This window comes from Hippopotamus amphibius, chromosome 13 (assembly GCF_030028045.1).
Source record: "Hippopotamus amphibius kiboko isolate mHipAmp2 chromosome 13, mHipAmp2.hap2, whole genome shotgun sequence".
Classification (NCBI taxonomy): Eukaryota; Metazoa; Chordata; class Mammalia; order Artiodactyla; family Hippopotamidae; genus Hippopotamus; species Hippopotamus amphibius.
This window is the reverse complement of record NC_080198.1, coordinates 11,426,521-11,447,190: the sequence shown is the minus strand read 5'-3', so window position 1 is coordinate 11,447,190 and position 20,670 is coordinate 11,426,521. Positions and strand designations below refer to the sequence as shown.

The following is a 20,670-nucleotide window of genomic DNA, read 5'->3' as shown; positions in this document are numbered from 1 at the left end:
TATTACAGAGGAAGCCCAGAGAAGGTCTGAGTGGGGTCCAGGGGTAGAGACCTGAGTGACACCTGCCCCCACTTCGGAGTCAGGCCCGAGAACGACAGGAGAGGGAAGGCAGGCGCGCCCAGGACAGGCGCCCCACAGGCTGCGAGGAGAGAGGGCTCCACGCAGAACCAGCAGCACAGTCGGGTCGGCGAGCTTTGGGGAGGTTGGAACTATCTCACTGGATTCAGCAATGTCGAGGTTATCGGAGTCCTCCACGGGGCGGGGCGGGGCGGGGCTTGGTTTCCTCAGAGCCGGGGAAGCCGAAAGGGAGCAGGGATCCCAGTCAGGGAGCCCGCGGACCCCACACGCAGCCTTCCGACGCCCGGGCCAGGCTATGCCGCCCCCGCACGCAGACCCCTTCGCACGCACCTCGGCTGCCCCGCGAGTCCCAGGTCTTCAGAGAGCCGGGGGTGCCGTCTCCCCTCAGCTTAAGGCGCACCCCTTCCCCCGCGCCAGCTGCTTCCAAACCCCCAGACGCACGGACAGACGACCTCGCCTCGGACACCCTCCCTGGGCTCACAGGAAAAAACTTCAAGCCCTTCACTGTGTGTTCCCAAAGCTTTGTCCGTACCTTACAAGATTTTGTGTTATTGGTTGTGCACCTGGCTCAAAACAAAAAGCGAGCCGGACCAAAAGGTCAAGGAAAGCAGAAGGTCGAGGGAGGACACGCCTTCACGACAGGCCTCTTTCGACGGGGGAGATTAAAAACTACGACTCCCGTGAGGCTGTGGGGTCCGGTGACCCGACTCCCAGCGTCCTCTGCGAGGCTCAAGCTAGTCTTAGGTGGGAAGCGCACCGTGTCGGGGCAAAACGTCCCGCTGAAGCCGTGGAGAACTGGCTCTGCGGGATGGCAGCGCCTGAGGCGGAGCCTGAGGCCTTGATGAAGCAGCTGGACGTCGCGCGCGGCCTGGAAAATTTGCCTGTGAGCGCGTGGCCCCCGGGGGCGGAGCCAGAGCCTTTTCAGGTAGGGGGCGCGGCTCGGCCGGCCCGGGAGCTGCGCGCGGCCCCCGAGGGCGTGGCCGGCGTCCTTTCCTGTGGGGCGGGGCTAGGCGGTCACGAGAGCTGCGCGCGCAGCCCCGGGGGCGGGGCTGACGCCCTTCCAGGTAGAGTGCCGGGGTAGGTGGTTGCGGGGGGTTGGTTCGCAATTACGCTAGGTGTTCGTGCTTCGGTGGTTGTCTCCAAGTTTCTCGACCCTCGTTTTTTTGTTTTTTTTTTTGTTTTTTTTTTTTTACCCGATGGCACAGCTGTCTGCACGCGCAGATAGCTCTTAAATACCTCACAGGTTTCGGTCTTTTCCCCTTAACCCTTCTCAGTGATCTTTACAAGGTCTCTTCTGCCCATAGACTGGCGGTTCCCTTAAGGCAAAACCAGAGGTTTCGTGAGGTCCCTTGGAAAGAGACGTGAGAACCTGGCTCTTTGTCCTGGTTCTGTCCCCAGAACTCGTTGAGAGATCCGGGGTAAATCACTTGCCTCTCTGGTCTCAGGTGTCCTGTTTGTAAAATAAGGCATGGGGCCCACTAACAGATGTTAGCCTTGTGTCATGAGCAAAAACTTAGCTTCTAGGGTCAGACTTAGTTGACGTTTGCCTCATGCTGTGAGCTCTTGGGCAAATATAAATAGCCTCAGCTAAGCCTTAGAGCCCTCCCGTGTGCAATTAAAATAATAGTACCTCTCTCCAGATTGCTTCGAGAATTACAAGGAAAATACAGTTCCTGGTTTGCAGAAAGAACTCAAATGTTCACTACTATTATTACTTCAAAGCCCTTTCTTCTGTAACTTTCTCACCTCTCTGAGTTTGGCCTGCATGTTGCCTAAGGAACAAGGAGTGACCAAAACACAAGGATGTGGGAGTGGAAAGAGCCCTGGTCTTAGAAGCAGGAGAGCTAGGTTCAGGGCTTAGCATCTTAGCCATGTCTCAGAGCCTGAGTTTCTTACCTGCAGTGAAAATAATTATTGCCCTTGTCACATCCATTATCAATATCAAACCCTGTCTGTCCTTCTTCCTAGGGTTATTCTGAGAATCAAGAAAGATGGTAGATTCAATGGCAGTTTTCATAGAGCAGAGTTTTAATGTTAGAAATGGTTATTTTTCCTCAAACTACATTAGGGAGTTTATGATTAATAATTCAGTCGGCTAGCACCATATTAAACACTGATCCCTAAAAGTTATTTGAAGACCAAACATTGCTGAGTGGCTAGTCAAAAACACTGACATGGTTTTCTTCAAAATAACTGAGTGCCTCTAATGTGCCTGGCACCATGTTAAACTAGGCACATAAAATAAAACGGTGACAACACAATTCCTGCCCTTGAGCTTACAAAAGCTTATGGAAAGCACTGTGTGGGGGGTGAGGGGGTGCAGGAAGCCTTGTGATTGATCCTTATACCCATGGTTGATGGGCATAGGGGAAAATCAGGAGACTAAGGCTCAATTCCACACTGTTCTAGCTTCCTGACTGTATGCACAGCTCTGGGTAGACTTAGAGTTACAAATAGAAGACAAGAGCCCTTCCTTAAGGAGCATATTGTCTTACCAAGAAGATAAAACATGCTTGAAACATGTAAATGACAAGCCTAAAAGTGCCTTCAGCTAGTTTGCTTCCATATATTCATGGAGTACAATACCAGTCTTAAAAAGGTCAAAACAGCCTGCTTGCCCTAAACCCTGCCTTCACAGGCATATGCACAGGGAAGAATTAAGGCTAGGGAAAAATAACTTTGTGTCTAGTTTGCCTTTGGGTCCTATATGAAAAGGCAAAAAGAACATTCAGATGTTCAGATTGGAAACAAGCACATAATGCCATTGGTGTGGAAAGGCAAGTAGAGAATAAACTGATTGATTTTCTTGAACTAAGAGTTGGATCTAGCCATTTTTCGGGTTTCTGAAACCAGATTCAAATATCCTTTTTAAGATCTCAACTTGGCCTTGACAAGAATTATCTGGCTCACAGTCTCCTAATAGCTGCTTGGAGCAAAAACAAACTCATGGGGCTAGAGGCCAAGTACAAAGATTCTTGTAGCTGGTGTTTCAAAACAACCAAAAAAGGAATGAAGACTTTCACAGCACTTCCTTAAAATTCAGCACTGAGGCCTAGGTTTTAAGCCCAGAATATTGTGCAGTGTCATGTTTCAGTTTCTGGGGCTTTGGTACAGAATGTGGCTCAGAAAAAAAAAGTCAGTCTTCCAATCAAAAAGTATTGAGCTGCAATTAAGCAATCAAATAATATTTCCTGAGCCACCTGCTCTGTGCCTAGTACTGTGGATAGGAACCCAACCCCTATCACCATTCCACACCCCAAACCTCATGACCATGCCTTTCCTTAAGACATATATTTGTTAGAAAGGTTAGACCTACACACTTAGTACAACTAGAGAGCCTGACATTCTATGCCACTTTGACCCCAAAGTTCATACTGTTAATAAGTGCAGGTCTAGTTCAGAGAAGGGAAAAATTAATTGTAGTCAAGGAGGTACACAATATATTTGCTCTTTAACATGCTGTCTTCTGTTTACATTTTGGCTTCCTGGGTGACCACTGTTTATAAAAAAATTTTCCTCTTAAGTTTTCTGTCGCAAAACATGAAATCTCCATCCAGTTCTTCAAGGATCTGGTTTCTAGTGCATTTTACACTGATCATTTTGTATTTATTCCCAACTCTTACATGATCAGTTTTGCACTTTGATACATACCAGGAAAAAGTAAAGCTTATGTTATGACAACTGAAAAAATGATAAAAATCCTGTTCTTCATGTCCTCTTTTGTATTTTTCTGAGTGGTTCTTTCTAAATCCCAGCATATGCATACAATAGACAATAAGGCAATATTTACTGATGATTAAAAGCAGTCTCTGCTGGGTCAGCTCTCGGTTTTCCCCCATCAAGATGGATAAATAATGGAGGTAGGAATATAATCGTATGATTTTCCAAACATAATTTTGGTTTGAGTATGTTTAAACCTATTTTTAACTCCAGACCTATTTTTTTCACCACGCTACTAGATAGCCTGCATAATTCACATTGAACACTTATGTGCCAGCCACTAGAGTAAGCCTTTTACGTAGTTTCTCACCTTTATTTCCTTCACAGCAACCTGTAAGAGAATAGAAGGGGAATATTTAGAGAGCTTAAGTAATGTGCCAGAAATAACATGATGTTTAAAATATAAAATCTAGAAGTAATATCTAGAAGAATTTAAGAAAGTTACTATTTTAAAAGTATATAAAGTGGCAGACACAGAGTACAGTGTTATGTTAATTAAATTTCTTGAGAACCTTCCCCCTCAGATAATAGGCATTATCCCTGTTTTATACTTGCTAACCCATAGTTTAGCAAGTCACTTGCTGTAAGGTCACAGTGCTCAAGGTCACAGTGGTCCTGTATATGTCTTCTCTAGGACACTCCATGTTCTTCACTAAGACGTTCTCCACTGCTTGCCCGGTGTTCAGGCCACAGTCACAGTTTTCCCGGCTGGCCTCCTTCAGGCTTTGTTCCAGTCTCATCTCCCGGTTGGAGATCTCGTTGCTTATTAGCCGTTTATATCTTTGACTAAATTTTCCAGCCATTTCCTGGAACCATTCTCAGCTTCCACCCTGGGTATATTAGTCAAGACCTATTTGTTTGCAAGAAACATAAATACAACAAAAACTAACTCAGGCAAAAAAAGAGAAGGAATTGCCTCATATAACAGCAGAGTCCAAGACTGGTAACTATAGGCATCTCTGGATCCAAGCACTCTCAAGGTGTCATCAGATATTTCTCTCTACCACCTCCCAATTCGCACCCCTGCTCCCCTTTCCTATGGGTGGCCACACACTCAGTACGTCTTAGGTGTGTGGTAGAACTTGGGAATGCCTGATGGATACTCTATAGTTTAGCAACCCCAGTGGAAAAAGAATGCCTCTTTTTCAGCAGGAGTCCCGGAACTATAATTCATTGATCTGGCTTACGTCCTGTGCCCATCCATGAACCAAATACTGTTGAAAAGAGCAAGTGATGTTCTAATTAGCCAGATGTAGGCCCCCAACCGTTCTGGACCCCCAGGCAAATCATTAAGACAAGAGTGAGAAGGGTTCCCCTGGGAAGACTCAGGATGCTTTTATCAGAAGAAAAAGAATAGATGCTGCATAGATTTAAAAACACGTCCAGGGTTGGCTCTCTCCTTGGCTTAGGGTAAGAACAAAAACCCCTCAGGGTAACACCCTTTTTGGATCAGTTTGGTCCTGGGCTTTGTCCCAGGGAGTAGGGTACAGATTATGGAAAGAGTGGAGAGCATTTACAAATGGGGAGCACTTACACTGATGCCAGCTGATTCCTAATTTGAAACATGCTTAACATTAGCTTTCTGATACTCAGAATTTAAGTTTACATGGTATATAAATATTTGAGAAAAATATTAGGTCGACAGTATCAGGTCGATGACATCAGGTTATTTCTGAAAAGAATAAATAACTTTTCAATATGTAATTAGATACTTGAAAAGATGGATAATTACATAATGATATGTTAAATTACACCACAGTTTTCAGAAGACCGTTCTTTGGTATAGCCATTTTTCAAAATCAGGTAAAATGTATTTCTGGAATGGTATTTAATCAACGTTTTTATGGGGGAAAAGTGGAAACACAGAGATAAAAATGATTTGTGGGGCTTCCTAGGTGGCGCAGTGGTTAAGAATCCGCCTGCCAATGCAGAGGTCACGGGTTCGATCCCAGCTCCAGGAAGATCCCACATGCCGCGGAGCAACTAAGCCCGTTGTGCCAAAAAAAAAATGATTTGTGATTATTATTGGTATCAAGGTCAATGATTACATCCATCAAGGGAAAAAAAATATTCTCTTTAAATAGGAAGATTATCCTGAAGTCTCTGTTATCCTTTGGAAGGTGTTTGCAGCTCATTTGGAATCAGCTACCATTTCTAATCTAAGTCTCTAAAGGATCTTAGATTGTGCAGAAAGTTTAAACTGCAGATTTCTTTAAATGTATCACTAGATTCTCCCAAATCTTATTTTAAATATATAAGTAAAAATAAGCAAATAATAGTATTTTCTCCAAAAAGTATTTATCCATATGCAAATAAGTTCAACAAGGAATAATATGCTGTCCTTGTTAGAAAACTGCAGTAAGAGTTGATTTTAAAAGGTGTTATCTGCGTCAAAAAAAAAAAATCATCTTAGAGCTTAGTGATTTTTATAGTACATTAAAATTATATGCACTTTTAAGAACAAATCAGTTGAAAAGAATTCTTCATGAAAAGTTTAACAAAGTGGTAGTAAAATCTTTATTTTACAAGCACTTCTTAAAATGTCTCAGTAACCATTTCAAATTTGACTCTTAAAATCTACAAGTAGATTCAGTATAAGACAGCAGTCATTGAATTTGACTGATAGGGCACTTTTTTCTAAGCCATCCTTTATCCTTTTAGGACATCTCTGCTAAGCTAAAGCTGTAAGAGCCGACACAAACAAGAGAAGCTATTTCCGCTCTCCACCTCCAAATCACTTTTTAAGCAGTATTGGCCTTCCCCCGCAGGTACGCCCACTCACCATCCTTTCACAGGAGGATGTCAATCTTTCTCCCCAGCTCAGCGTTTTTTAAAGTATAGGATTTTGTACCTAACTGCATAGCTCCACGGAGGCCTCCACAGGGAGTATAACTTACATGCTGTTCCATACTTTTTTTAAAAGTATTGACACAGTATTAATGGAGAATTGACTGAAAGGCTATTCAAACGTTCCTCTGGATACACTAAAATCTTCCCCTGAATTACAGGCTATTCGACTGGTCTCTTGCAGAATTGATCTTACTGACTTCTTGTGGCAGGATGCCAACAGCCTTTATTGAGAGTCAGAATGAATGAAATGAAAAACAGTCCATGAAACTACTTCCTGGAAAAGAACGGTTTAGACAGACTCATTGGTGACATTCCTCTCCTATCTCCATGTTGGAAAAAGTCAGTGCTTCTGAACAGTGAAATTGTTCCATATGGACAGTACAAGCCATACATCTAACCACGTTTCCCTCTTTGAAATGGCTGTTCTCAAATGTCCAGTCTACTTCTGCTGCACACTTAAGGTGTGTCTAAGCTTGCTTGACTTACTTCTGCCTTCACTTTATTTTCCTTACCTATTTATTGCTCATTTATCTTACCTCTTTGTTGAGCCTCATTAAATCCTTTTTGGAACAAAACAAGTATAAATAAATGACGTCTCCTATACATGAAGAAATATGCTGGGCTCATGAGAGATACTTTAATCTTCAGGGTTTGAGAATATGCTTCATTCTGCCAGTGAGGAAATAACCAGAGGTCAGGCTTCACAAAGAGATTTTAGACTTAGGACTTATTTTTCACAACATTTTATAAATGTAACATTTTGAAAATACAGGTACGTTTAAAGGACTGAGAAACATTTTTGTATTATCCCTTTAGCACTTAATAGGAACAGGATTTCTTCACACGTATACAACATATCTACAATAAATTTCAGTATCTGTTAATATTATGTAACAATTCTGTCAGTTTCTTGCCAAATTTCTGCTTTTAACATTATGAACACACAAATAGAACTATAAGGTAATGGCATTTTAAAAAAACATGAAAAAATATATAAGAATTTAGATAATCTTCAAATTTAAAAATTCTTTAAAAAACAATGGAAGACTCTCTCTCAAAGGCCATTTTTCATTGATTTATCATTTATGACTTTCTTATCCTCAAAAAGCATCTGAGGTAACTCATAATAAAAATACATATATGCATTTGTATTATCAGATAAATGTAAAAGAGATCAAAAGCCAAGGAGAAAATACTTAAGTGTATTCAAAAACTAAATTCAGCACCGATTTTCCTGATATCTAAAACCCACAAAATGGGTTACAAAATTTTCAATATCTGATAACAGAAACATACATAAATTTTTCCTAGTGTTATTCCTATATCTAAAAGGAAACCACCAAATTTTAAATCTAAGAATTAACCCTGTTTTTTAAACTGGAGAGAGGTGTTTTTCAGGCAGCACTTTAATATATTGTATTTTGTCATTTTTGTTTTATTCTCTTTGTTAGAATTAGGAAGGGCCTCCGCCAAAATCTTTTGAAATACGGATGAGATATATGACATTCCAGGCTGACTGACAGTATTTCTGTTTTTTGCAGTATACGCCTGATCATGTAGCCGGGCCTGGAGCAGACACTGATCCCACTCAGATAACCTTTCCCGGATGCGTTTGTCTAAAAACTCCCTGCCTCCCTGGTACTTGCTCCTGTCTCCGTCGTGAGAAGAACTATGATGATGAGTTATGCCTTAGACATATAGGATCCGAAGCAAAGTGCGCTGAGCCAGTTTTTGAGTGCAATGTCCTGTGTCGGTGCAGCGACCACTGCAGGAACAGAGTGGTCCAGCGGGGTCTGCAGTTCCACCTCCAGGTTTTCAAGACAGATCACAAAGGCTGGGGTCTTCGTACATTGGACTTTATACCAAAAGGACGGTTTGTCTGTGAATATGCTGGCGAGGTTTTAGGATTCTCGGAAGTACAGAGAAGAATTCAACTACAAACAGTACAGGATTCGAATTACATTATAGCCGTCAGGGAGCATGTTTATAACGGGCAGGTGATGGAAACGTTTGTTGATCCTGCCTCTCTAGGAAACATTGGAAGATTCCTTAACCATTCTTGTGAGCCAAACCTGTTGATGATTCCTGTCCGAATCGACTCGATGGTACCCAAGTTGGCACTTTTTGCAGCCAAAGACATTCTGCCAGAAGAAGAACTCTCTTATGACTATTCAGGAAGATTTCTTAATCTAATGGATAGTGAAGACAAAGAAAGGTTAGATAATGGGAAATTAAGGAAACCTTGTTATTGTGGTGCCAAATTGTGTGCTGCTTTCCTGCCTTACGACAGTTCACTGTACTGCTCCTTAGAAAAGCCAAACACGAGTGAGGAAGGAAAAGTATAGGAGAAACGTGTGGAAGAGGATGAGGAGGAACCGAGCACGTGTGGCTTAGCCCTTCCTGGGATCCCCCCTTACAAGCAGCTTGCTCTCGAGGTCAGTCTCCGCTCTGTGGCAAGCAGCTTGCCCCTGTCTATAGGGGGGCCCGGTGGTTGTCTGGCGTCTGCCACTTCCTGGCTGCAGAAGTTTAACTCAGGAATATGGCAGAGATTACAGATTGTCCAGCAACACTCTCACTCCACTTCTGTCACACAATTCTCAGTTTTTAGCTGGGTGTATATATGACTGCTGAGAATACTCACTTTTCCTAGTGAGATGCGGTGAAGGGACTGTGTCGTAGCTAGTGGGATATGCGGGGAAATGGTGTGTCCTTAAATGGAGATATCCTTCCCTTATCCCACTCTTTTTTCTTCTTGGCTGGAATGTGTACATGATAAGTGGAGCTGGAGCATCCACCCTAGACCCCAAAATGACCTTGGAAAAGGCAGCCACACACAGAAAATCAGCAAAACTGAAAGGAGTCGGGGGGGGGGGGGGGAGGGGGGGGCTGTATACTGTGTAACACTCTACCCGTCCTGATCTACGCCCCTGGACTTTTAGGTGAGAAATAGTGTCTTCGTCATTCACGCCATTGTGATTTTGAATTTTCTAGTACTAGCACCAAACCTAATCAGTGATCCAAGGAAACCCTTATGGCTGTATACCTACACCTTGCTTTCCAATCGATTTTATTAGTAATAAAGCTGGTATTTTCATTTCTGTCTGACTCCCTCCCGCATTTTATTTCTCTTATGTTTCTGAACAAATCAAGGAAAAGGGCATGATTGATTAGCACCTGCTAAAACCCTACAGATTACCACCAATACTGAAACATATAACCATGAGAATGACTTCCAGCGTGTATGAGCAAAAGTCATAAAAGGAAACGAATTGTAAAATTTTTGCTTTACACCTGGCTATACTTCAAGGCTTGTGAAGTTATGCTTGGAAACTTCAAATAGCCTCACTTCATGTATTAACAACATGAAAATAACCCTGTCAACACCACTGAAGGCAATGAGAGATTTATAATTCCATTTAAACTTCTGGAGAGGCAAACATCTCTAACTTCCTTCCTTAAAGCAAGAGTGTTGCAAAAACAAAGCTACTATGGAGGTTTGTCAGACTTTTTGAAAGCTAAAATAATTACCTGGGCCCTATAATTTCTTTTCTAGTACATTTAAAACCCTACCATGAAGAGACTCTGCGCTTTAAAAGTTGTATCATAGGGACCCATATTACGTACAACACTCCTCTGTGATCTCTTAAGAAGGATAGTTGTACGTCTTAAGTGAATGAAATGTATGGTATGTGAATTATACCTCAATAAAACTGTTAAAATAATAACTATGTTAGGGTTTGCATACTTATGTAACATCATCAGGAATGGTCCCATGTGAACAGATGACACCAGAGTACACATAAAATGCCCCAAACTACAAATATGCAGCGCCTAAAAACAACGAATTTTTCCTCCAAACTAATCATTTCTCCCTGCCAACCTTCCTCTACAACTGATTTCTCTGAAGCAGTCCTGCTCTTTGTAAGGTAAAAATGGTCTTTATCCTCCTCACAAGTACTTCTAGTAACTAAGCTACTTAAGAGGCAATGAGGAGGGCTCCCCTGGTGGTGCAGTGGTTAAGAATCTGCCTGCCAATGCAGGGGACACGGGTTCGAGCCCTGGTCCGGGAAGATCTCACATGCCACAGAGCAACTAAGCCTGTGCGCCTCAACTACTGAGCCTGTGCTCTAGAGCCCGCGAGCCACAACTACTGAGCCCTTGTGCCACAACTACTGAGCCCTTGTGCCACAACTACTGAAGCCTGCACGCCTAGAGCCTGTGCTCTGCAACAAGAGAACCCATCGCAATGAGAAGCCCATGCACTGCAGTGAAGAGTAGCCCCCACTCGCTGCAACTAGTGAAAGCCCGTGTGCAGCAACAGACCCAATGCAGCCAATAAATAAAAGTAAATAAATTTATTAAAAAAAAAAAAAGAAGCAATAAGGAAATGGTCAGAAGGAGCATGAATAGCTCACTGTTTGATTCTACAGACACCCTTTCCCTTCTCCTCTTCTCCTTCTGCTCTGTATCTACTGACTATCACCATCTGTGTATCAGAAAGACTCCAGTGAGGATGTGAGTGGCATCCTCCATCTTGATGTCTCTTCCAAAGACAGAACTCACTGAATATAGACCCTTGGAGCTTTTTGTACTCATACACGTTTATTCTTAAATAGCATGTAGTCCTGGAAATCAGATTCCTAAAGTAAGAGTTGAGGACTCTTCCAAGTCTTTTCTAGGCACTGAGTTAACAGCATTTACTAAATTGCCATGTTCCTAAGAAAGTGGACACGTCTACTTTTGAGAGCAAACATTAAAAGATATACTTCTGCTTGACGGGTATCCTAACATAAGAGAGATATATATAAATATTTTATCATTATAAATTACTCTAAAATTAGAATTTTAAAAGGTGTTATGTGTCTTCACAGAATTAAAACATAAAAATGGCTCTGAAGTCAGTTTCCATTGAATTCACTAAGAATGTGGAAATGTGTACCTCAGAAACTGTTCTGGCCCAAGAGTAATAAAGATCATACATGGAGGACAAAGCTTTTCAAATCTTCTTTTTAAAATTAATTTTTTAAATTTCAAACTCATATTCACAAAAATATCACTGGCTGATAGATTTTATTCTTGGCTAAATGGAAAATTTTGCCTTAATTGAAATGAATATTCAGAGATTATTTTTCTCCCTCTTGTTTTCAGTATTAAGCCCCAGTACTACCTAACTCTGAAGCATAAGGCAGGAGTGGATAAAGCACATCAACAGGAGACTAACTTGCGTAGAACAGAGGATTTTATCGTAAACTCAGGAAGATCTAGTTTAAAAAGGGAGAAAAAAATCTCCCCAATTGTTTTCATTCCCTTGAGTGTTCAAATAGTGTTTTTTTCTGTGTATAACATATTCCTTATTACAGCTCTGCCACTTTGTTAGTGTTCAGCAAGTTACTGAATCTCTCTGACTCTGAATTCCCTTTTCTGGATACAGCATTATTGGGAGGATCAAATAAGTTAACACTTGTAAAGGGTTTAAACGATGCAGCACTAAGATACCTGTTATCAAAAAGACACCTACAAGAGCTGATGAGGATGTGGAGAAATTGGAACCTTCATATATTGCTGGTAAAGTTGTAAAATTGCACAACTACTCTATAAAGCCATTTGGTTAGTTCCTTAAAACGTTATACACAGAGTAACCATATGTCCCAGTAACTCCATTCCTTGGTATAGACCCAAGAGAAATGAAAACATGTCCCACAAAAACTTGCATGCAAACCTTCATAGTGGCATTATTTGTAATAGGCAAAAAAGTAGACACGACCCACATGTCCACTGACTGATGAATGAATAAACAAAATGTGGTATCCATATCACAGAATATTATTCAGCCATAAGTGTTGACACATGCCACAACATAGATAGACTTTGTAAATATTATGTTAAATGAAAGAAGCCAGACACAAACAGCCACAAATTGTATGATCCTATTTATATGAAATGTCCAGCATAAGCAACTCCATAGACACATAAAGTAGATTAATGGTTGCCAGGGGCTGGTGGAGAGGGAGGTATAGGAAGTGACTGCTAATGGCTTCAGGGTTTCTTTTTAGGCTGAATACACTAAAAACCACTTTCGAGGGACGAGTATCATGTTATGTGAATTATATCTCCATAAAGCTGTCATAAGAAAAAGAAGATATGGGTGCCTCTCACTTGGAAACTGGTAACCTGTAACTCTGAACATTGCTCTCAGGAATAAACACTCTCAGATCCCAGGGAAATGCTTCTCCACTTGCTTTATGTCCTCAAAACAAAATGTGACTACATCTAATGTGATTTCTTTGTGGCCATCACCACCATCAGAGATGAACCCTGCTTCACAGGACAGTGAGATTTTTTTTTTTTTAATACATCTTTATTGGAGTATAATTGCTTTACAGTGTTGTGTTAGTTTCTGCCATACAACAAAGTGAATCAGCTATATTTATACATTTATCCCCTCCCTCAAGAGCCTCCCTCCCACCTTCCCTATCCCACCCCTCTGGATCATCACCCATCATCGAGTTGATCTCCCTGTGTTATGCGGCAGCTTCCCACTAGCTATCTATCTTACATTTGGTGGTGTATATATGTCAATGCTACTCTCTCACTACATCCCAGCCTCCCCATCACCCCCATGTTCTCTAGTCCATTCTCTACATCTGTGTCTTTATTCCTGTCCTGCCACTGTGCTCATTATACCATTTTCTAGATTCCATATATATGCATTTGCATACAGTATTTGCTTTTCTCTTTCTGACTTCTTCCCTCTATAGGACAGATTCTAGGTCCATCCACCTCACTACAAATAACTCAATTTCATTCCTTTTTATGGCTGAGTAATATTCCATTGTATATATGTGCCACCTCTTCTTTATCCATTCATCTGTTGCTGGGCGTTTAGGTTGCTTCCATGTCCTGGCTTTTGTAAATAGTGGGCAGTGAGATTTGGAACAGTAGGAGTGCTTAATTCGGTAAGAACATAGATTAATTTGTCAGATCCTTCCTCTCAAAGAGCATGAATGCAATTCTTAAATAACAAAGTTTGGTTCCCTTGTAGTACTGAGTATCAACTTTCTTGCTTCTCTTTCTATTCGAGTTTGTGGTTCCAGAGGTTCGTGTGGTTCCTCACGAATAAGCACAGTATTCATCACAGTTGCGCGTGAAGACAAATATTTTGCAATTCATATTACTTTTAAATTTGTAGATGTGGGACTTCCCTGGTGGCGCAGTGGTTAGGAATCTGCCTGCCAATGCAGGGGTCATGGGTTCAATCCCTGGTATGGGAAGATCCCACATGCGGCAGAGCAGCTAAACTCGTGTGCCACAAGTACTGAGCCTACTCTCTAAAGCCCATGAGCCACAACTATTGAGCCCACATGCCACAACTACTAAAGCCCACGTGCCTAGAGCCTGTGCTCCGCAACAAGAGAAGCCACCACAATGAGAAGCCCATGCACTGCAAGGAAGAGTAGCCCCCATTCACCGCAACTAGAGAAAGCCCACGTGCAGCAATGAAGACCCAATGCAGCCAATAAGTAAATAAATAAATAAATAAATTTGTATATGTGTGTTGTCTATAAGTTTCATATTGATTCTTCACATTACTTCCCATAACATGGCTCTTCTCATTACATTACATTTAAGAGGCCGTTAAAATGACAACATAAGTGATAGTTTATATGATGAAATTAACATTTTCCTACAATGATAATAATTCATCAGACATGATATCATTACAATGTTTGGACATAACTAAATTTCATGATTTATTTTCCACTCTGTTTCAGCAGAGTAAAGCTTTCTCAAATTGACATTAATAAAAAACTATCAAAGAGCTACACTGACTCAAAAAAGATGGTCTCATCTGGAATCATTGTTAACAGAACATCAAGCATGTGAAAATCTTGTTTATGACAACACAATTTATGATTCTACTGAAAGGAAGATGAGAAAAATTGTTTTTTTGCAATAAATATGTAAAAAATTATGAATCATATGGGACTATTTTATTATTCATCCAAACACTGCCAGCTCAGTTGGATGCCCAGGTACAAGCAAGGGTAATTAAATTTAGTCATATAGGATATTTTGCCAACTTCAGTCATATAAAAACCATAACTTGATACATGTTTTCCATTCTTGTGGTTATGAAGACATTTTTGTCAAACTTGATTTATAACTTTTAAATATTTCTACATATTGCCTGTGGCTTTCCCACAAGCTGTCCTGGGCTGGATACTTACAAGGGAGGGAAGGAACTAGCTTCCCTGGCAAGGCTGTTATGGGACTCATATAAAATAATGGATTTATATAGGCTATAAAGCACTATATAAATTTGGTTATCATTACAGGCATACTTCTGGGTTTACACTGTGCTACACAGAACCGAATACACACGTTATCACATTATCATAGCCAAGATTCACTTAGATTCCATATAATGGTAAATCTTTCTTGGTGGTAAATGTTGTGGAAGTATTAGAATAAGTTCCCAAAGAAGGTCTGTTAATCAGTTAAATAAAGGGATACATGTCTTTATTCATTTAATTATAGCCAAATTATAAACAGAATCTGAAGAACATCCTTGGAGTTCCCTTTTACTTTATAACTATTTGGGATTTTCCTGGGATGATAAAAGGCCTTGCTATTTTTGTATATACTGTCGCTCAGTTAATGACATTACTTTTGGCCTAGCTGCCCAAAGCTACAAGTCATCCATGACTCTTCCTCTTCCTCCCCATAACTAATCAATCACCAAGTCCTATAAATTCCCCGCCCTACACATCTCTCAAATCTGTTCTGTTCTGCCCTATTATCGTTTTATGCCAGTTTTCCATCATTTTTTCCCTGCAACAGCCTCCAGCCTCCAGCCTTCCCTCTGCCTTCAGCCTCACCATCCCCACAGTGCATCCTCTGCCTTTACACCCTTCAGTGACTTCTCATCACACTCAGGATGGAGCCCAAACTTCTCAACATTGCCGAGACCAGCTCGGCGACTCAAGGTGAGTGACGGGTGCCGCAAGCTTGAAGAAAACACAGACACAGACTGAAGAGAAAGATGGGACCGGGGGACTCAAGACCTCTAGGATCAAGAGCCTTGCTGATTCATCCCATGTGGCTTTTATTGAGTTCTTGGCTAACACTCCCAGGTTAATCCTATAAACAATCATAGGCTTCACATGACTGGGGCAATGATCTTTGTTTGCCTCCTGGGCCCGATTTGAGCAGGTGTGGATCTGAGCTGGGCATGGAAAGCAAAACAGCCCTGGGGGCAGGAGACCTCTCTCAGATGGATTAGGGGTCTGTGCCCCACCCCTGTTGGCCCCTCTGCGACTGTGCCTATCTTAGGTTGTTCCTCCCTTGAGGAATCTTACCCGTCTCTGGCTAACCAGCCATCCTTCAGGGCCAAACAGGGTGATATGAGGTGTGCAGTGAGAAAGGGGCTGCGCCCCTAGAGACGGCCAACCCTCTGCCTATGCCCCCATAGTCTCCACGCCCCGCACCCTCAGCTCCTCCACTGCTCAAGCAGGACATTCTGAATCCCATCGCTCGGCCCACATACTTTAACATTTTCAAGGTTTCAGAAAGGCTCCTGAATGTCTTCCCACACATGACCAGAAGGCCCCTGCCTCCCTCTCCACCTCATCTCTCACTCGTCTGCTCACTCTGAGGTTCACCTTGAAAAGTCACATTCTCTCTTGTCCTCACCTTGATAAAGGTATTCCCTTCTGGAAGAAGCTTACAGAAGCAGGTTGCTTACCTTTACCTTCAGGGGGCACTGGAAGAGATGTGTGTGTGTGTGTGTGTGTGTGTGTGTGTGTGTGTGTGATTTTTCTTTAAATTGTTCTTAGCCTTGCCTTCTTTGCAGAATACTGTGGACTTTCTTTTTGTGTATTGCTTGGATTCTTAAACTCCACATCTCCTATGCTGCTTGTTTACTGGCTACTAGGCAGCTAAAATAACAAGAGAGCCAGTAATATATTCTGTTTCCCTGTCTCTTCTTCCTTTCCTCCTTCTCCTGTTTCTGTTTGCTGCTAGCTGGCATCACATAAGGCTGCTGTCTCCTTGCCATTCATCTTCCTCCAGCCACCTGCCCAGCCTTGTCCTCACTGCCACATCCCCATGGTTAAACTGGGAAAATACAAATTACTTCATCTACCGCAAAACCATCTCTGCTGTGTACCACTTTGCTAACTTTGGTTAGTCCTCTGGTCCAGACCTCCTCAATGCTCCCTGTTTATAAGAGCAGCCAGTTACAACGTGCTGAGGCCACTGATTCCAACCCCACGTGTCCCATGGCCTCTGCTCACCACGTCCCACTCTGACCAGCCCACCCTTCACCCTCTCTCCACGCCTAGACCACTTCGGTCTTCTTTTTCTAACCCACCACCACCTCAAAGCATTTGTACGTAGCAGGCAGGCACAGAAAAGTGCTTCCGAACAAATCTCAGACGTATTTCTCCTGGCCTGTATTTAAATCACTGAATTCCGTCAATTAGAGCTTCCATTTACCCTCAGGGCAAAGTGGGTTTGTTTTTGTTGTTTATTTTGGAAGTGTCTGCTTGCTTACTCATCTGTTTCTCCAGTCTTCCCCAGCTCTTGAAAATAACCTCTTTCCCCTTTCATCTCCAGGAACCAACCGACCTCTTCGCACAACACCCCCGCCCCACTGGAACACATTCTCAACTCTTTTAAGGGTGGAAATCAAGGATGGCGAAAAACTAATCCTTGATCTCCAACAAACACCAGACCCTCTCACTACCGTAATTTGCCCTGCAGAAATTGCTCCCAAATTTCTGACTAGTTTAAAACCATTTTAGCTACTGAACTGTTGATTTTTTGCCTGGTGAGAGGATTCCACAGTACACTAATATTGACTATCACCACCCTTTCAGAAAGAGAAGGAGCAGGGAAGCAGGGGAGGCACATAATCCCTTAAAATCTCTCAGCAGTTCTTAAAACGAAATCAGTGTAGTTTTATAAACAACGTGACACCCAGTTCTTATTTTTCTTTGCCAAGACCAGCACTTGGGAAGTAGTTCTAGTTGATCCACCCAGTCACCTAAACAATTGTTATTCCTTCCTTCCTTCCTTCATTCAATTTCTTCATTCATTCACTCACAACCATTTATCAAGTATACTAGATACGAGGGCCAGGTGGGGTGAAGTCAAGTCTCCGAATTCATATCTAATTCAGCAAATGCTTCCAAGCACCTGCTATGCTCCATTCTGGAGAAACAGAGACGGAAAGCAATCTTCATTCTCAAGGTGTTTAGAGTCCAATAAGGGACAAATAATTAGAGTGAGAGGGTCTCAAGGGCCTATACTTCTTAAGTCTTCAAAACACTTTACTGTGGTATGCGTGTACAAATTTGGCACTTGTGCGATGGATTGCTGCCGAGCTCCTCTACTGGACTACAAGCTCCTTGAGGACTGGGACCAGGTCTGATTTTGCTCACTGGTTTTTCTCCAGCACTTAACGGGTATCCTTGAGTTATTAGTGCGATGAACCTGACATTATCTTTAGGATGAAGTCCAAGTTCTTCACGGGAGTACCTTAATGCCTTTCACAATCTACCTTTTCAGCAAAACCCCACTACTCCCTTCTCATCCTATGACCTAGCCCCTCTGGGTAGCTCTCCACTTCCTCCGCAGGCCTTAGGGGCAGTTGGGCTGATGGCTGCTTTCCTCCCTCAGGACAACTCCCTTCTCCAACCCTTCAACCCCCCCTTCACTATTTAGTGACTTCTTTCCCATCTTTCTTTAAAGTCTCAACTCAAATCCCACTTCTTCTGTGAGGCACAGGGTTTGGGTTCCTTGGAGAGGAGACCCTGAGAGGAAGGTTGGAGTGCAGGAAGATTAGTAGGGGGTGCTGTTGGGATTAACACCTGTGGAATGGCAGGGAAGGAAAACTGTCTATACAGCCAGGAAGAGAGCCTCACCAGATGCTGAACCAGCTGGTAACCTGATCTTGGACTTCTCAGCCTCCAGACCTGTGAGAAATAAATGTCTGTTGTTTCAGCCACCCAATCTATGGTATTTTGTCAGGGCAGCCCAAGCTAAGATAATATTCTTCCTGAAAGTAAATGGAAAGCCACGGGTAGGGGCTGAGCAGAATGGGGACATGATGTTATATATGATTCAAAAAGAAAAACGAAACACAAAACAAAACAGGACTTCCCTGGCGGTGTAGTGGTTAAGACTCTGTGCTCCCAGTGCAGGAGGCATGGGTTCAATCCCCAGTCGGGGAACTAAGATCCCACATGCTCAAAGGCACAGCCAAAAAAAAAAAAAAAAAGAAAGAAAGAAATGACTGTAATGGGGAGATCAGACTTGGGTTGGAGGACGACAGAAGGGAGTTCTGAGAGAGGATTCAGGTGGACCAGTTAGGAGATGGTTTATATTTGTCCAGGGGAGATATGCAGCTTGGATTATTAAAAATGGGGGGAAATAGATTCAAAGAGGTATTTAGGAGGCAGTAGCGACAGGACCTGGAGATGGGCTAGATGTGGGAGATGAGAGACAGGGAGAGGTCAAGAATGACACTGCAGTTTCTGGAGTATGCAACTGGATGGACTGAGGCCCCATTTCCCGAACACTGCGAGAGAAACAGCTTGTAGGACGCAAGGCTCTCACACACAGAACTTTTACAGTGGGGGTGGGGGGGATTATTTCCCCAAATTGTACATGCTTTGAAATAAACTCACTAAGGTGCTTCATCTTTCTTCTTCTTCCACATAAACATGATTTTGCCACCCAATATTCCCAGTGTAAGGGGATGTTTGTGATGCCACTTTTTTCTTCAGACATGCTTCCTTGACTATTTGACCATCAAAAACCAACTTAAAATCTCGCAAGAGAACATTTTGTTCTGCAGTGGCTGTATCCAAAAAAGGTGACAAAGAGCATCACATGGGCTGGCATTATTGCCAGAAAGTACACCAGCATCTTGCCAAATATGTTCTCCCACCTCCGACACAAGCTCTGGCCATTCTGATGACAACATACAAAGGAGAGTAATAGGAAGGATAATAAGACGAGAATAAGATCGAACAGTGTAGACACCGCGGGCTAATTCAAGCAGGCCTCCCACCATGAAGCACAGGTGCTTAGAATAATGATTCTCCTGGGAGATTAAGGGCATCTTGGTACTTTTAAAGGGTTTTTTCCCCCGTTCAAATCAGTTTGTATTATTTTTCCCATTTAAATCAGTCAGTATTACATTGTTATTATTTTGTAGAGTGTATCTTTAAATGATTTTCATATTTAATGTTTCGTATTTTGTGGAGTATATTTTAACATGAGAAGGTTGTAGAAAAATGAATGTGCCCCATATTAACTTCGTATTCACTTCAAAAACACGGGTACCATGTCTGCAGTACCCTTTAGATCCAGGCTTCTCTACCACTTTCTGCTTTTTCTTAAACTTCAGATATAATTGGCACATAACATCGTGAAAGTTTAAGGTGCACAATATGTTGATTCGAAACATTTCCATACTGCAGTACGATTAGCACAGTGCTAGCTGACACCTCCATCATGTCACATAAACACCGATTCTTCTTTGTGGTGAGGATATTTAAGATTTAGTCTCTTAGCAACTTTGAAGTATATATAATACAGTACTATTGACTAAATCACAAACTGTGCATTGGATCTCCAGAACTTATTCACCTTTTAACCCTATGCTTTACCTTTTAAGATTCAGGAGTCTCTTTCTCACTTACTGCGAATGAATATATAGTTTGCCTTTTTTTTTTTTTTCATTATGATAGCAGATAAAAATATGTTTTTTAAAATTTAGGAGACTTATAAGGCTTCAGGCAAAGGAGACATTTAGGCACCTGTCATTTGAAATGGTTTAGGCCTAACAAGCATTCATTAGGCATTCTTTACTGGACAGAGATTAAATGGTTTCACATTTTTTTTCCTTTAAAAAGACTCTTTTTTTTTTTTTTTAACCAATACATCTATACTTCTGTGGCTCATTAGACACCTTGTCCACCTCCCCCGACACTGCCACAAAATGTCTAGGGT

At 42.1% G+C, this 20,670-nt stretch overlaps 2 protein-coding genes across 2 annotated transcripts in view; one reads left to right on the top strand and one right to left on the bottom strand.

Moving 5' to 3' along the window:
• Nucleotides 1–798: 798 nt before the first annotated feature.
• LOC130834592 (histone-lysine N-methyltransferase SETMAR) lies at nt 799–9,522 on the top strand. The gene is made up of 2 exons (XM_057704852.1): nt 799–1,003; nt 8,190–9,522. Exons 1-2 carry the CDS (start codon nt 887–889, stop codon nt 8,991–8,993), a joined length of 921 nt encoding a protein of 306 aa, XP_057560835.1. The 5' UTR covers nt 799–886; the 3' UTR covers nt 8,994–9,522.
• Nucleotides 8,732–20,670, bottom strand: part of SUMF1 (sulfatase modifying factor 1) — a 115,142-nt gene continuing 103,203 nt past the window's right edge. The window contains exon 12 of the transcript XR_009048694.1: nt 8,732–8,837. The gene's annotated coding sequence lies outside the window, so the exon portion shown is untranslated. The remainder of the gene's footprint in view (nt 8,838–20,670) is intronic.

Excerpts from the sequence above, each read along its gene's own strand:
- LOC130834592 (XM_057704852.1), top strand. The coding sequence starts at position 887 with ATGGCAGCGCCTGAGGCGGAGCCTGAGGCCTTGATGAAGCAGCTGGAC. Across the intron at positions 1,004-8,189 it reads CGGAGCCAGAGCCTTTTCAG|TATACGCCTGATCATGTAGC; the intron begins GTAGGGGGCGCG and ends TGTTTTTTGCAG.